The sequence below is a fragment of the Larimichthys crocea genome, chromosome XXIV (genome assembly GCF_000972845.2).
Source record: "Larimichthys crocea isolate SSNF chromosome XXIV, L_crocea_2.0, whole genome shotgun sequence".
NCBI classification, from domain to species: domain Eukaryota; kingdom Metazoa; phylum Chordata; class Actinopteri; family Sciaenidae; genus Larimichthys; species Larimichthys crocea.
Window position 1 is genome coordinate 1 of NC_040034.1, and position 16,706 is coordinate 16,706.

The 16,706-nt window shown below is 39.5% G+C and overlaps 1 protein-coding gene and 1 gene segment (V, D, J or C); both read left to right on the forward strand.

Annotated features, from left to right (window-relative positions):
- Positions 1–2,936: 2,936 nt before the first annotated feature.
- Positions 2,937–4,870, forward strand: LOC109138816 (immunoglobulin lambda constant 1-like). The segment is given in 2 exon segments: positions 2,937–3,611; positions 4,275–4,870. Coding segments are annotated over 2 exon segments (378 nt in total).
- A 1,780-nt stretch (positions 4,871–6,650) lies between these two features.
- LOC113744626 (uncharacterized) lies at positions 6,651–9,173 on the forward strand. The gene is made up of 3 exons (XM_027275215.1): positions 6,651–7,131; positions 7,229–7,324; positions 8,420–9,173. Exons 1-3 carry the CDS (start codon positions 6,910–6,912, stop codon positions 8,729–8,731), a joined length of 630 nt encoding a protein of 209 aa, XP_027131016.1. The 5' UTR covers positions 6,651–6,909; the 3' UTR covers positions 8,732–9,173.
- The last annotated feature ends 7,533 nt before the right edge of the window (positions 9,174–16,706 follow it).

Here is a 16,706-nt window from a genome sequence, read left to right on the forward strand (position 1 = left end):
TCACTGTGTCTACAGCAGAAAATCTAAAATGAGACAGTGATGTTGTTAGTATGGGTGGATGACTTAATCATAGCGGCGAGTAACAACACCTTACTCAGTGATGCAAAAGAAATGTTGAAGAGAAGCTTTAAGATGAAAGATATGGGTCCACTTAAACACTTCCTAGGTATTGACTTTACACAGAGTGATGGGGAGATCAAAATGACTCAAAAGAGACTCATAGAGAGGATGTTAGCCAAATTTGGAATGTCTGAATGTAAACCAAGAACCACCCCATGTGAGCCAAAGTTACATTTTGACAGTGAGGGTGAAGTTATTGACTCAACAGGCTCTAGAGAGATAGTAGGTAGCTTGATATACATTATGACATGCACAAGACCTGATGTAAGCTGGGCTGTTAGTAAACTATCCGACACCTAGAACCGAAGCAGCCGCATTGGACTACAGCTAAACACCTACTGAGGTGCTTAAAGGGTACTGTAGGTCAAGAGCTACACTACCAAAAGTGTGAGGAAAGCCTACAGCTTGAGGGGTATAGTGACGCTGATTGGGCAGCCGATCCAAATGACAGGAGGAGCACAACTGGATGCTGTTTCAGCTTAACTGAGAATGGACCAGTCATATCTTAGAAAAGTAGGAAACAGCCAACAGTGGCACTATCGACCTGCGAAGCTGAGTATATGGCCTTAGCAGCCACAACTCAAGAGAGTATGTACTTAGTACAACTACTCAAGGGACTGGATAGAAGCAATCAGCATGTACCAGTCAAGATATATGAGGACAACCAGGGGGTGATAGCTCTGTCAAAGAACCCAGTATGCAGACAAAGAAGCAAACATGTGGAGATAAAATAAAGTACTGCCCTACTGCAGACATGGTAGCTGATGTTCTTACCAAGCCAGTGTCAAAGGCTAAGTCTGACAGATTCAAGGGATATTTGTTTGGAGAGTAATGTGAAATGGCAGATGAAAATGCCAATATGCAAAATGTTTTATTGTTGGAGGATGCATATTTAAGTTTTTGCTTATCACTATAGAGAGCTATAACATGTCTTTGAGTGGGAGTGTTCAGCATATTTAATGTGAATAGCAAAGCCATGTTAGATAGCTTTAATATTATGGTGACGTTATGTGCCTGCGCGCACGGGATGCTGTTGTGAGCATGCGCAGAATAAATGGTCGCAGTTTCTCCCGGACCAAACAAGTGATGGCGGTCGACTCGTTTTTCTCCCGTGAATACAGATACTAGCAAAGGGCGAGCATTCCACTTTGGAGACTGAGAGAGAAATTAGACAACAAGAGAAATGTCTAATCCTACAACAGGCCCACATACACTCCCATACAGTAGTGATCTCCAGCATCATTATGATTACACAGACTTGTCTTGACATTGTTTAATAATTATCTTCACATGAGCAGACTCCATTATATTGTTTCTATCATTGCACAAATGTTATTTCTCATTTCAGTCATATACGGTTAAACGTTTCTGTCCACCATACAGCAGGATTAATGTCACTGTCATCATGTTATAATACATCAGTTTTCCTCATATCAGTGGAGCTGCTTTATTCTTTAATGATTCTGGATGGATTCATATCTCATGGTAAATTCATGAAATAAAGTTAAAGCCAGGATGCAGTTAGCTTAGCTTAGCATCATGACTGGGAACAGGAGGAAACAGCTAGCTTGTCCCTAAAGCATCTGCGACTCCTCCAAAACTCACTATTTCATTTTCACTTTATCTGATCTGTTAAAAAAAACTGACGTCTCCACCGCTTGTCTGGCAACCTCACAGTGAAGATGAGATTTCACATCAACACAAACAACTAGTTAAATAGCATGTTTACATACTGTACATATAAATTGTTCCATGTGTCAGAAGTTGGTGGATTTGTGCAAAAGAAAAAAGCCATAGAGTCCACCACAGAGGCTGCTGAGAGGGCCTCAAGCTTGCTACAGATCAGGAGAGGTGATCTGTGGACCAATGCTGCTGGGATACAAGTCAGGATCTGATCAACCCGGACTGGGTCGCCTAAAGACCTAATGACCTCAAGTAACATCACTGATGTCGTGTCCCAGCTCGTATAATTGAATCATCTGTATTTGGGTTCTGCAAAGTATTCTGAATTTTTTAAACTTCTACTGTGGAAAATTAACATCATGGACTGTTGTTTATCAAACAATGTTACGATTTCACATGGAATGAAGATTCAATATATAAAAAATGTGAGATATACAGATATATCAGTGTGAATGTGTAGTTTGTGCTTGGTGAGGTTACTGTCAGCTCTGTGTTCAGTGGTCTGTGTCAGAGTCTCTTCCTCTTCAGCAGCTGCAGTCGGTTCCTGCTGTAACAGCTCAGTGTCTCTGCAGTCTGACTGAGGGAGGTTTTTGTACGGCCAGAAATCACTGTGTGAACACCGGAGCCCTGTTTATTGCATGTACACTCTGACAGTAATAAACTGCTGCATCTTCAGCCTGAACTCCACTGATGGTCAAAGTGAAATCAGAGCCACTGCTTCTACTGCCACTAAACCGAGCTGGTGTTCCTGATTCAAGTGTGCTCACATATCTTATCAGGAGCTTTGGAGTCTGTCCAGATTTCTGCTGATACCAGAACAAATAATTATTATTGTAAACAGCTTGGCTGGTCTTACAGCTGATAGTGACAGTGGATCCTGGAGTAAATGTCACTGCTGCAGGCTGAGTCACAGTCACCTGACCGCTGCATCCTGCAGACAAAAACAAATCATTCATTTATCAGCAGAAATAAATGAGAGAAAAGGCAGCACATCATGTTTGAAATGTTGCTGAGTGAATGAACCTGTAAAACAGCAGCAGGCCAGCGTCCAGATGAGGATGGTGATGAGAGTCATGGTGCTTGTGGTTTCTGCTGTGTTGACTGACAGATCTGAGTCCTGCAGTGTTGAACTCACACGACTATAAACCTTCTCAGTTCACTGGAGGATCAGCTGACGATGCAAAGCCTCCTCTCTATGGAAATGATTTCTCTGCTCTCAACACACTGAAGGCAACGTGGGACACAAAATCAGGAGGAATACTGCTTGGATTTACACCATCTATGATCTTTATGGAATACAAGCAAATATTTTGATTCCAAGTGAAGATGAAGATTTAAGGATGAGTTTGTGTGCACTGTGGTTGGTATGATATGTCTGTTTGTCTGCCTTTCATTTACTTACAGTGTTTAACTGTAGATAAATAACATATTTCACTTCTACTTAACAACACTTTGTAAATCATTGTTATTAAAAAGCATCATGTTCATTTAACCATGTATCAACTGATATAAAACTGTGAAAAAACAGACTTTGTTTCATGGAGACTGTAATCGTTTCTCTGTCCGGTGTAGAAAACTAAAGAAAAACTAAAGAAATAATCTTCATTTATGAAATAATTTGAATTCATGTCATTAAGAAATCTTTGTAGATTCAATAAATGATAAATGTTTCTGTGTTATTAGTAAAATCAGAGAGTTGTTTCAGTGGATAGATGCTTGTTCACAGTGCAGGAGGTTTTTGTACGGCCACTTAATGAGTTTGTATCACTGTGGTGACTTTTGGTGGGGAACCAAACTCGTCGTTGACTGTAAAGATTTTATTTTATACAACATATAGCAAATATAACTTTGATTAAATATTGAATCAGACTCTGATCAGGTTCAGTGTTTGTAAGTTGTTGATATTTTTTCTTATTTTATCAAACAAGGCTGATCTCACAATCTGACAGGAAACTTAAATCAATATTTATTCAGTATTGTGAATAATTACATTTCACAAAACTGAAAATAACTTTGTCTGTTTTCTATTTCATATTTTTTATGATAACTTTCAATATTTAAAATGTTTAAAAGTAACATTTGGTCAAGTCAAACTTTTAATGCTGCAAAAATAACAAAATATTTTAAGTTGTAATTTAATTATTTTTAGCATTCAGACTGTTTTTACATTTAAAATCTGATTCCTGTTCAACACAAATATGATTTTATCAGTAAATGCAGCTTATCTTTGCGCTCACGCTTCATTCGTTTTACATGTAGTGAAAAGGAAGTGAAAGAGACAGATGACAAACGTGTTAACTGTATTCACATGAGTGTTTCAGCTCTGTCAGTTCAAACAGAAGAACAACAGCAGCACAAGTTATTCTGTTTTATTTGATCAAATATAAGAAATTAGCAGTATGTCATTTTTCTTTATTACCAAGCCTTCACTCTCATTACTTTGTCTTTTCTCCCCCCTCTCTCTCCTCCAGTGGGTGTGGTGCGGCCCACCCTGACCGTCCTCCCCCCCTCCAGAGAGGAGCTGCAGCAGGGCAGTGCCACACTGGTGTGTCTGGCCAGCGGGGGCCTCCCCTCAACCTGGAGTCTGGGCTGGAAGGTGGGGGGCAGCAGCAGCTCCTCAGGGGTGTCAAACAGCCCGGAGGTCCTGGGGAGCGACGGCCGCTACAGCTGGAGCAGCACCCTGAGCCTCCCTGCAGACCAGTGGAAGAAGGCGGGCTCAGTGGTCTGTGAGGCCAGTCTGAATGGACAGAGCCCTGTCACTCAAACCCTGGACCCTGACAGCTGCTCAGAGTAGAGCTTCAGCAACACTTCCTGTCTGGAAATGATGCTGCTTCTTTCATAGAGATCTTGATGAAGCTACAGATCTCCTCTGTTCACACATTTCTGCAAGTTTCACAGCTCTCCACTCAGTGTTTTAGTGTGCATGTTGCTTTCTAATACTGATCTTCTGCATGTTCTTCTTTATGCTCTTTACTTTTCAGATTCAACTGAATTTTTAAATATTCATCCATCAAAAATGTGACATGAACATTAAACCATCATTAAATAAGACTGTGGATTATAATGAGTCAGTGTCTGTGTGTTTCTTTTCAAATATATTCATGATGAAAAATACTTTCTTGATCATCTCAGTATCATAACTGATGTTATACTATATCTGATAGTACAGGAGATGGTTGTATTTTTATCACTTTGTGACATTTTGATATAAAATACTACATATTTAGTCTGAAATAATTTGTATTTTCAGAATGAAGAATAATAAATTGGACATCTTTGTTTGGGCTGTTGTTAGATTGAGACACTGTTAAAGTGTTTTTGATATCAGTGGCTATAGTCCAACATGAATTTAACTTTCTAGCTTTCTCCTAAAGACATTGAATTAACTGACAAGAATATAAGTTTCAAAGTGTATATGGAAGAGCGTCTGTGAGTTTGTTTCAGTGTTATTTAGGTTCATTGTGGTTCTGCTTGATGACTCTTGTGTTGTGTTCACTGGACCAGTTATCCTCATCACAGTCTCTTCATCAACCCTCTGCACCTGCAGCAGGCCGTTTTCACTTCAGACAAACTGAAGGAGGTTTTTGTACGGCTCTACATCAAAAAACATTGACCTTTAACCTCTTGATCCACACCTCATTAATGTGTGTATGGCGCCTCCTGCTGTTCATCGTTGAACACAACTGACACTGTTTTTGTTCACTTGGATTTCCCTTTTTGTTTTCATAATTTGTCATCCTGATGAAGTGCTGCTACATTTATTGGGACAATAGAAAAACACACAGATGTAAGGACAGCAGCAAAAAGGCTCTGCTCCTATAGCATAAATCATGACCTGCATGTTCAGCCATAGATCAGTCTTGCTGGTAATTACTAAAGATAACAGGTTATACTCGATACTTCTATACATGTGATGTACATGGTTTGTAAAGGTCAACTTTCTGAGTATTTTTAATATCATATAGTATACATCAGAAACACATCCACCATGCATTCTGCATTTGTGTCAAAAAGGTACAGTGCAGTAGTGTTAAAAGTCAAATGATTTCTTCTTCTTCTGCATTAATTCATGAAAATTATAAAGAGAAGAGAAAGACTGAGTGCAAACATCTAGAGCTGTAAAACAGCACAAAGTCTGACTTTTCATGTCAAACTGTGAAAAGGCCAACTTTTATTTTTTGGCCTAAATAAGTATTTCAAGTAGTTAAGACTTTAAAACATAAGTTATTAACATTTAACGCAAAAACTTAAGTCAGTCCAACAAACCAAGACATTTGTTGGCGTCAGTGCAGTTAAGTGAGTTGGTACCACTAATGCTTTGAGTTGTGATTCAGAACAAGGGGTGAAAGTTCAGATAACTTTTGTTTCTTTGTTGTAAAATGCGGGAAAGCCAACTTTTACTTTTGGAGTTGAGGCTTGTCACTTTCAGTCTGCTGCCCTCCCGGCTGGCTGTCTCCCTTCAGAGCTGGAGTTGATTCTCCTCAGGTATGTTTCAACTTACTTTTCATTCAGTGGCACTTTTTATTCAGGGTTGCATTGTGTGATAAATGAATAGTATCCTTCAAACGGCCATGTTGTTTTTCGACTGCTTAGTCTGAATGATCAAGTCAGCAGGTTGGTTTGACAGTATGAGCAGACAGAGAGCAGGGCTGACAGGCAACCTGTCCGAGGGCCTGTGTGTTATGTTACTTAAGCATGGATGCTTCAGCGTTGTAGCCTTAATATTATTTGGTGATGTGACTTCTGTTGGTGTAAAATTGTCATGTAGTTTGCAGCATTTATCACAGGGGGATTCAGGGTTGTCCCTTAGCGCCTTTAAGCTTTTTCACAGCACCACAGCTAATGAACGGGGAACTGCTAAAATATTTAAAAGACGGGTCAGTATACACTGAATTGTGTTGAATGGTGTCGGTAAGAAAATGTGTAATTGATATATTAAAATGAATAGGACAGAATATGTTTGTTTGAATTTACCATCTCTCAAGTTAAATTCATTCTGATGCCTGGTTTGCTAATTCCCAGGAAATTGTCACGAGGCAAGAATATATCATAACTGTGTTTCTGATATAGTCTTTTCAGAATAAGAATCTCGAGTTGCTTCTGTATATGAAATGCAGATTTTTATATGAGGATGTTGTCGGCATTGTACTGACTGAAATGTTTCAACAGATCAGGGAAGAGTTCCATCGGATCACCAACAAGAACCTAACAGACGACTTCAGATCAGCCATTAATCAGCACACTCCCAGGCTCCTCAGACTCTATCGGGCTAGGAGAACAGTTTTTCCACCTGAGATGGATCAACTGCTTAACAGACTGGGCGAAGAGGTGAATTTGAGACATAATGATCTCTTTATTCTGGATTTTATGGGCAAATGTATAACAAGGAATTCTGTGATTTTTTTTCTTTTTCTTTGTGTTTTAGACATCTGACGTCACAGCACATGGACAGACTGCAGCCTTGAAGGGCCTTCCCTTGTATCTCCATGACAGTCATGAGAAGCTCTTCAGGAACTGTCTTGTGAGTGACTTGTTTGTAGAGACTAAAAATATATAATTACATTGTGAGAAATAGACTCCTGAGATGTTATTAATACTGTACTGCACTTTGACTTCAACCTTTACCTTTCTACGCTTTTGTCCCATTCTTGACTATTTGTCCAATTCACTGTTCTCATTCTTCTTCTTCTTTTCGCTCTCTTTCTGTCCCAGTGCCTGCAGTTTCTTTAAGAGATGTATTTTGCTGCCGATGACATGATGTAACTGGTCTCGTATATATGAGTTTACATTTTTGGCGTATGAGATGTTTAATATGTCAAACATAAGTTATTCTGGGTGAGAAAAAATGTCTGCAATATTTGGGATTATTTTGGATGTAAGCCTATTCTGAGCTAAAATATTCAATGACAAATGTACGGTGGCCAGGAACCCTCAATGCTGCAAATAAAAGAAACGCTGCAAACAAAAAGAAACAGCGCTACAAATAAAGAAACGCTGAACAAAAAGAAACAGGGCTGCAAATAAAGAAAGAAACGCAGCTGCAAATAAAGACAACAGCGCTGCAAATAAAAAGAATGCTGCAAACAAAAAACTCCACAAGGAAGTGAATTACCACCGGGACTATTATTGCTTGTGCACCGTAGTTTTTTAGTGAGCGAAGAAGAAGAAAAGAAGAAGAAGTACAGAAGCGTATTGCATCATTGAAAAAAAATAAATTAGACACCTGATCTCGTAATTACGAGATAAGGAAAGGTGCCACATTGGCCGCTGCACTTCGGTAAAGTTAGAAAGATATTGGCACTTCCGGGATCAACAACTCTTAATTGAAACGTTGTTAAAACACAAAACGCATATTTTCTACCGTAGTAAGACAGACAACGAGCTACAACCTAATGTTCATCACAACGAGCTACAACCTAATGTTCATCACAACGAGCTACAACCTAATGTTCATCACAACGAGCTACAACCTAATGTTCATCACAACGAGCTACAATCTAATGTTCATCACAACAAGCGCTGTTTCTTTTTGTTTGCAGCGTTTCTTTTATTTGCAGCATCGAGGGTTCCCGGCCACCGTACAAATGTCTTTCAGTTTGATTTCTGTCATCACAAGGCGACTGATCCAGAAGAGGAGCAGATGAAGGGCCTCATTGTGGGCGTCCTGACTGTGTTGGAGGATGATGATAGTTCAGGTCCTGCACGTGTCATAAACATCGCTGTTATTGTAGAAGAAGACATCGTTCTTCAGGATCTCCCTGACCTGCCAACAGCTTTTGCTTACCTCTTTGGGCTGATCTACGCTTTGGACCTCCAGCATGCAAAAGAACTGAGGTACGCTTTTGAAACCATTCAAAAGGTTTTCATGGAACTTGGGACAGATCTCTCTGCAAGGGTGAGATCCCTCAAAAACAAACTCTTTCAGTGAATCCAGCAAGTTAGCTGAGAATGTACGTTGTTCATTGCACAAGTCCTTGTTGTCATTTGCCAGAGATCTTCTTAAACATGTGCTCTTACTCTCCCTATTTTCTCTCTTTCTCAAATTCTCTCTCCCTCCACCTCTCTTCTCTCTCCCTTTCCCCCATCTCTCGTCTCTTTTCTTTCCATCTGTCACCCAACTTGTCGAACTTTCTTACTCTTCTTACTGAATCCACCTTCTCCTGTTCTCACTCAAACTGTGAACTCTAAAACTTGTGTTAATTACACTGTTATTTTAATTCTGTTTCTCTGCTAACTCTGAATCATCTTGTGTTAAATATTATATTGTGGTGTAGATTACCCTTACCTCTTTGACTCACCATTTGCTACCTAATTGTATTTTGGTGTTCAAGATATTATGCATGCTAATATGCAGTGTTTTTTCAGCTATGGGTCTCAGCACTTCCAGTTTAGGATATATGTTTTGATAAAAATAAAATGTGTTTTGAATGTAGACACAGCATCTGTAATAATTTATACATTTGATGGTCATTTATTGGTCCTAATTTATGATTTCAGTGATGTTGCTGTTGCTGTATACAATTTTAGGTTTCTGTACTTACTGTACTAAATGAACTTTACTGGAATTAAGTGGATCTATGTACAGATTAAAATTACTCTCCAACACTAAGCACTCTTGACAGATAAAAATTCTGAGCTGTGACAATGTGAAATAATAGTATATAAGTATGTATAAGTTACTAGAACTTGAGTAGAGTCAGTAGAAATAAGGATTCAAAGTTCAGATAATGTGAAATTATAAGTTACTACAACTTAAGCTAGGGTTAGGTGAGTTGAGATAACTTATAAATGAAAGTTGAACAAACTTAAACAGTTCAGTTGAATTTCCTAACTCAAAATGCTCCTGAAGTTTGTTGCCTTACAATTTTAAGTTCTGACAACTTTTTATTTTTTTATTTTAAGTGCAGAGACATTAAAAATTTGAGTTTCATTTCTTCTTTGACTGTGAAAAACTGGGAAGCTTCTACCTTTTGACTGGGAAAAACTGGGAAGCTTCTACTATATAAGTTGTGTTTGTGCTTTGTATGACTGTGCTGTGTTCTGATGAGCAGTGGTGCATATCAGAATCTCCTGCAACAGGTCACAAGCAGCAACAAAGCAATCTATACACAGTGTCATTTGAAATCAGAGTACCACTCTGTGTCACTGTGTGCACAGGCCCACATACACTCCCATACAGTAGAAATCATGACTGAATATGTGATCAGGCAACATTTGTAAATGTAACATGAACAGAACATGATGTGGTGTCAGTAGATTTGAAATCTTTTTGTAGATGTTACAGACAATAAATAAATTATTATTAATATTAATATATCAGTGGAATGTGTAGTTTGTGCTTGGTGAGGTTACTGTCAGCTCTGTGTTCAGTGGTCTGTGTCAGAGTCTTCTTCCTCTTCAGCAGCTGCAGTCGGTTCCTGCTGTAACAGCTCAGTGGTCTCTGCAGTCTGACTGAGGGAGGTTTTTGTACGGCCAGAATCACTGTGTGAACACAAGCACTGTATGGATGAGACTCTGACAGATAAAAACTGCTGCATCTTCAGCCTGAACTCCACTGATGGTCAAAGTGAAGTCAGAGCTGCTTCCACTGCCACTAAACCGAGCTGGTGTTGTCCTGATACAAGTTTGCTCACATAGTTTATAGGAGCTTGGAGTCTGTCCGTTTCTGCTGATACCAGAACTATCATTATTGTGAAACAGCTCTGCTGGTCTTACAGCTGATGGTGACAGTGGATCCTGGAGTAGAATGTCACTGCTGCAGGCTGAGTCACAGTCACCTGACCGCTGCATCCTGCAGACAAAAACAAATCATTCATTTATCAGCAGCAAAATGATGAGAAAAGGCAGCACATCATGTTTGAAATGTTGCTGAGTGAATGAACCTGTAAACAGCAGCAGGCCAGCGTCCAGATGAGGATGGTGATGAGAGTCATGGTGCTTGTGGTTTCTGCTGTGTTGACTGACAGATCTGAGTCCTGCAGTGTTGAACTCACACGACTATAAACCTTCTCAGTTCACTGGAGGATCAGCTGACGATGCAAAGCCTCCTCTCTATGGAAATGATTTCTCTGATTCCTTTCTTCTTTAAAAACAAATTTTCTGAAAGCTTCAAAAAAGTACCAGATGAACGTTTTTAATAAGAGACATGAGAAAATTAAACTCTGAGGGGACAGTGATGCAAGAAAGTCATGCCACATCATATTAGTGAAACTGTAAGGGAGAGATGAGGGGAGAAGGAAAAGGCGCCTGCATCCCTGTGGACTGATATTAAATCCATGTAGAAACTTAGACTTTCTGCTCCTCATCTCTCTATCTGACTTCACATGTCCAAACTTTGTGCTCAATAGTGTGCAGGCTGCCCTTGCTGACAGTTCGGGTTCACATCAACTTCATCTGACGATGAGACTGATTTATTGAGCTCCTGCGTTTTAAGGCGATGCTGTACTATATCGAAGTTTGGGGAGCATGTCCAGGTCTCTAAATCATGAAAAAGATATTTGTGTCATGCTAGACAAATAAAAACTGGATCAGTATTAATGATATAAACATGAAAAGTTTATGTTATAAAAAGATTTTTGACCTTTCCTTCAGTGCATTTCCAAACTCTCACGTTTCCATCCAACTGTTTTTGTGCATTTCTTTTTATTTAAGCATAAAAACGTGAGGGGAAATGTCTTCAACTTGATTAAAAAGCCGAAATATTCCAAATTATTTGACCTTCAGCTGCAGGTGGAGAGGTTGACAGATGCAAAAGATTTGTTCAGTGGGTTGATTCGGGTTGAACCTAGAAATTGTGCTCTGGGTCACATTGGTGGACCTTGTAGTGACCCGGGCAGTGTGAAATTGTGACCACATGAGGAGTTACTTCTGACTCTGCTGAGCACTCCAAAGATCAAACTTCACTAGCGATGGAACACCTGATGTACACACACTAGATATTTACCGGCTCATCCCATCACACACAATTACACATGTCGCACGTTCGTCTGACATGTGACCGAGGTTGACGTCAGCGCTGCAGGGACATGTTTAATTGCCCATCTGAACTTGAAACCCCTTTCCGAACTCGACACAAGTTGACCTGCGAAAATTCTCTGTTGGAAAGGTTGAACTGGAAAACTTCTCCTGAAAAATAAACTGTTGGATTGAGAGCTGAATAAAAAACCAGAGAGGAAAAAAAACCCAGCAAAAATCTCCCTGCTGAAAAAATGGCCTCTAACAAGCCCCTGTTTTGGAGCCTCTGCTGACCAGAGTCAGGCGGTGGATCATTTATTTTGCAAGCAAACTATCTTAAACGTTCATAATGAATTTATTACATAATCTTCCTAAAGCCATGATGAATAGTTTCAGGGGACATAAATAATATTTAACTATATAAATTGTGAAATAAAGAACTAAAATTGAAGAACTTTACTTGTCCTGTTAGGAAACAGTTTTCTCATGCATATCATTATTAGATGGTAAAAATTGACCGACTGTCCGGGTACAGGTGGAGAATGTGTCAACAGTTGTGTATCATTTCAGTAATTTAATTCATTTTGTATGAAGTCATCAAATTTTCAAATTTGGGTGAAAATTTGGAAAAAAATGGCGACCATCGCATTTTTCACAAAGGAAAGATTATGTTTTTTCTCCTCACCCTAAATATGGTACCAATAGTATATATATCAGTGTGAATGTGTGGTTGTGCTTGGTGAGGTTACTTCCCTCTGTGGTTCAGTGGTCTGTGTCAGAGTCTCTTCCTCTTCGCAGCTGCAGTCGGTCCTGCTGTAAACAGCTCAGTGTCTCTGCAGTCTGACTGAGGGAGGTTTTTGTTAACGGCCGAAATCATTGTGTGAACACATCCAGCCTGTTTATGCATGGTACTCTGACAGTAATAAAACTGCTGCTCTTCAGCCTGAACCCACTGATGGTCAAAGGAAGTCAGAGCTGTTCCACTGCCACTAAACCGAGCTGGTGTTCCTGATACAAGTGTTGCTCCAAGTTATCAGGACTTTGGAGGTCTGTCCAGATTCTGCTGATACCAGGACAACCATATTACCATCACTATAGGGTAACAGCTCTGGCTGTCTTACAGCTGATGGTGACGTGGATCCTGGAGTAATGGTCCTGCTGCAGGCTGGTCAGTCACCTGACCGCTGCATCCCTGCAGACAAAAACAAATCGTCATTTTGTCCAGAAATAAATGAGAGAAAAGGCAGCACATCATGTTTGAAATGTTGCTGAGTGAATGAACCTGTAAAACAGCAGCAGGCCAGCGTCCAGATGAGGATGGGATGATGAGATTCATGGTGTTGTGGTTTTTGCTGTGTTGACTGACAGATCTGAGTCCTGCAGTGTTGAACTCACACGACTATAAACCTTCTCAGTCACTGGAGGATCAGCTGACGATGAAAGCCCATCACTCTCATGGAAATGATTTCTCTGCTCTCACACACACTGAAGGACGTGGGACACAAAAATCCAGGAATGAACTGCTTCGGATGTTACACCATCTATATTTTAATGGAATACAAGCAATATTTGTGATTCCAATTGAAGCATGAAGATTGGTAAGGATGAGTTTGTGTGCCCTGTGCTGTGTATTATTTCTGTTTGTCGCCTTTCAATTTACTATACAGTGTTAACTGTGTAGATAATAACTAATTCATATTCTACTTAACAACATTTGTAAATCATTGGTATTATGAAAAAGCTCAGTTCATTTAAACCCTGTATCAACATGAATAAAACTTGTGAAAAAACAGGACTTTTGTTTTGCTGGGAGGACTGTAATCGTTTCTCTGTCCGGTGCAGAAAACTAAGAAACTAAAGAAATAATCTCATTTGAAATAAGTTTGAATTTCATGTCATTAAGAAATCTTTGTAGATTCAATAAAGAGAACTGTTTCTGTGTTATTAGTAAAATCGAGAGTTGTTTCAGTGGATAGGTGCTTTGTTCACCAGTGCCGGGGTTTTTGTACGCCATTATGAGTTTGTATCATGTGGTGGACTTTTTGGTGGGGAGGAACCAAACTCTCGTTGACTGTAATTACCCAAAGATTTTTATTTATTATACAACATAGAGCAAATATAAACTGTTGATAATATGTGAATCGAAGCTCTGATCAGCGTTCAGGTGTTTGTAAGTTGTTGGATATTTTTTCTTTATTTTATCAAACAGGCGGAATCCACAATTGTACAGAAACTTAGAATCAATATTTATTCATTTATTGTGAATAATTACATCACACAACGAAAAAACTTTGTCTGTTTTCTTTTCATATGTTCTTTCTATGAAACCTTTAATTTGTTAAAAATGTTTAAAGTAACATTTGGGCAGTCAAACTTAATTAATGCCATGCAAAAGAACAAAATGATGTTAAGTTTTGTTAATTTAAATTTTATTAGCGATTCGACTGTTTAACATTTAAAATCTATTCCTGTCAAACAAATATGATTTTTCAGTTAAATGCAGCTTATCTATGTGGCGCTACACGTCATTCGTTTTACATTTATGAAAGAAGTGAAACGAGGACAGATGACAAAACGTTGTGTACTGTATTCACATGAGGTGTTAGCTTCGACAGTCTTTCAAAACAGCGAACAACAGCAGCACAAGTTATTCTGTTTTTTATTTGATCAAATATAAGAAATGTAGCGTATGTCATTTTCTTTATACCAAGCCTTCACTCTCATTACTTTGTCTTTTCCCGCCCTCTATCTCCTCCAGTGGGTTGGTGCGGCCCACCCTGACCGTCCTCCCCCCCTCCAGAGAGGAGCTGCAGCAGGGCAAGTGCCACCACTGGTGGTGTGGCCAGCGGGGCCTCCCGCTCACCCTGAGTCTGGGCTGGAGGTGGGGGCAGCAGCAGCTCCTCAGGGTGATCAAACAGCCGGAGGTCTGGGGAGCGACGGCCTCTACAGCTGGAGCAGACACCCTGAGCCTCCTGCAGACCAGTGGAAGGAAGCGCGGCTCAGTGGCTGTGAGGCAGTCTGAATGGACAGAGCCCTGTCCACTCAAACCATGGACCTGACAGTGGCTCAAGTAGAGCTTCAGCAACACTTCTGTCTGGAAATTGATGCTGCATTCATTTCTTAGAGATCTTGATGAGCTACAGCATCTCCTCTGTTCACACTTTTCTGCAAGTTTCACAGCTCTCCACTCAGTGTTTGAGTGTGCATGTTGTTTCTAATACTGATCTTCTGCATGTTCTCTTAGCTTCTTTACTGTTTCAGATTCAAACTATTTAAAATATCATCCATCAAAAGGTGACTATGAACATAAACCATCATTAAATAAGACTGGGATTATAATGAGTCAGTGTTCTGTGTGGTTTTTTAAATATATTATGATGAAAAATACTTTCTTGATCATCTCAGTATCATAACTGATTTATACTATATTCTGATAGTACAGGAGATGGTTGTATTTTATCACTTTGGCATTTTGAAAATAATACATATTTAGTCTGAAATAATTTGTATTTTCAGAATGAAGAATAATAAATTGGACATCTTTGTTTGGGTGTTTGCGATTGAGACACTGTTAAAGGTTTTTTGTATCAGTGGATATGTCCAAACATGTAATTTAACTTTCTAGCTTTTCCTAAAGAATGAATTATTACTTTTCCCTTTCTTTTCTTCTTTTTTTTTTCCTTTTTTTTCTTTCTTTTAGGACCAAGAATATAGTTTCAATGTTTATTTTAATCTGTCCGTACCATGAATGTAGCTGTTCTCGTTGAGCTTGCGTTCATGTTTTTAGGTCACTCTTCTGGCGTTCTCGCCTGACGACCTTCCGCTTTGCCCACCATGTCTGGACCAGGTTATACCCTCTCTATCACCACTCTCTTCATCAACCTCTCGCACCTGCAGCAGGGCGTTTCACTTCAGAAATACAAATAAGGATGGTTTTTGTACGGCTCCGTTAACATCATGTGTTGAACACGCCATCAGGTACACCATACCGTAGTAATCTCCAGCATCTTCAGCCTGAACACCACTGATGGTTCAGAGTGTACTTGAGAACCAGAATCTACTGCCACTGAATCGAGACGGAGTTCCTGAGTTAGAGTTGATCCCTTGTATCTGAGAAAGTTTGGGAGGACTGTCCAGGTGCTGAAGGTACACTGAGACATCCATATCTGAACTCCTGTGGCGCTGATGCTCACAGTCCCTCCAGGACTAACAGACTTGGATTTGTCAGTCTGAGTCAGAAACTTATTGGCAGAAGACTCTGAAATGAGAAATGACAAATCATGAGAAGAAATGTTTAAAGCGTCTGAAACAGCAGTTCAGCTTTTAAAAGACGACAACAATAAACATTTTGAAAGAAAAAGTAAAAGGGAGAGAAGCAACTGGATTTACACCAAACATTTTCAAAACTTCTCACCCTGACTCAGCCACTTCATCCTGATGCAGTTTTCAGTGTGAGTGCATGGAAACAGTTCAGACTCTCTGTGACATGAGAACTTAAACTCTGAGGAGCAGTGATGCAGAAAAGGCATGCAAAATATATTTAAGAAGGCAAACACACACCTGTTCATGTGAAACAGAAAAAGCAGAGGAGAGGTGGAGTGACAGCTCATCATCTTGAGGATCAAAAAACATTGACTTTAACCTTCTTGATCCCCACACTTCAATTAATGTGTTATGGCGCCTCCTGCTGTTCATCGTTGAACACAACTGACACTGTTTTTGTTCACTTGGATTTCCCTTTTTGTTTTCATCATGTGTCATCCTGATGAAGTGCTGCTACATTTATTGTAGCAATAGAAAAACAAACAGACCGAATAACAACAGCAGAAAGGCAGAGGTGTAAAAAAAAAGTTGCTCAAGTATATAATATAGCATAAATCATCACCTGTATGTTCAAAATAAAGGGCAAAAAAAGGTCTAGTACATCAGCTGACTCTCCACTATCTATC

Bases quoted from the DNA above. Each gene is read 5' to 3' on its own strand.
- LOC113744626 (XM_027275215.1), top strand. From the start codon at position 6,910: ATGAAATGCAGATTTTTATATGAGGATGTTGTCGGCATTGTACTGACT. The intron at 7,132-7,228 runs GTGAATTTGAGA...TTTGTGTTTTAG, and splicing joins TTAACAGACTGGGCGAAGAG to ACATCTGACGTCACAGCACA. The intron at 7,325-8,419 runs GTGAGTGACTTG...TGTCATCACAAG, and splicing joins AGCTCTTCAGGAACTGTCTT to GCGACTGATCCAGAAGAGGA.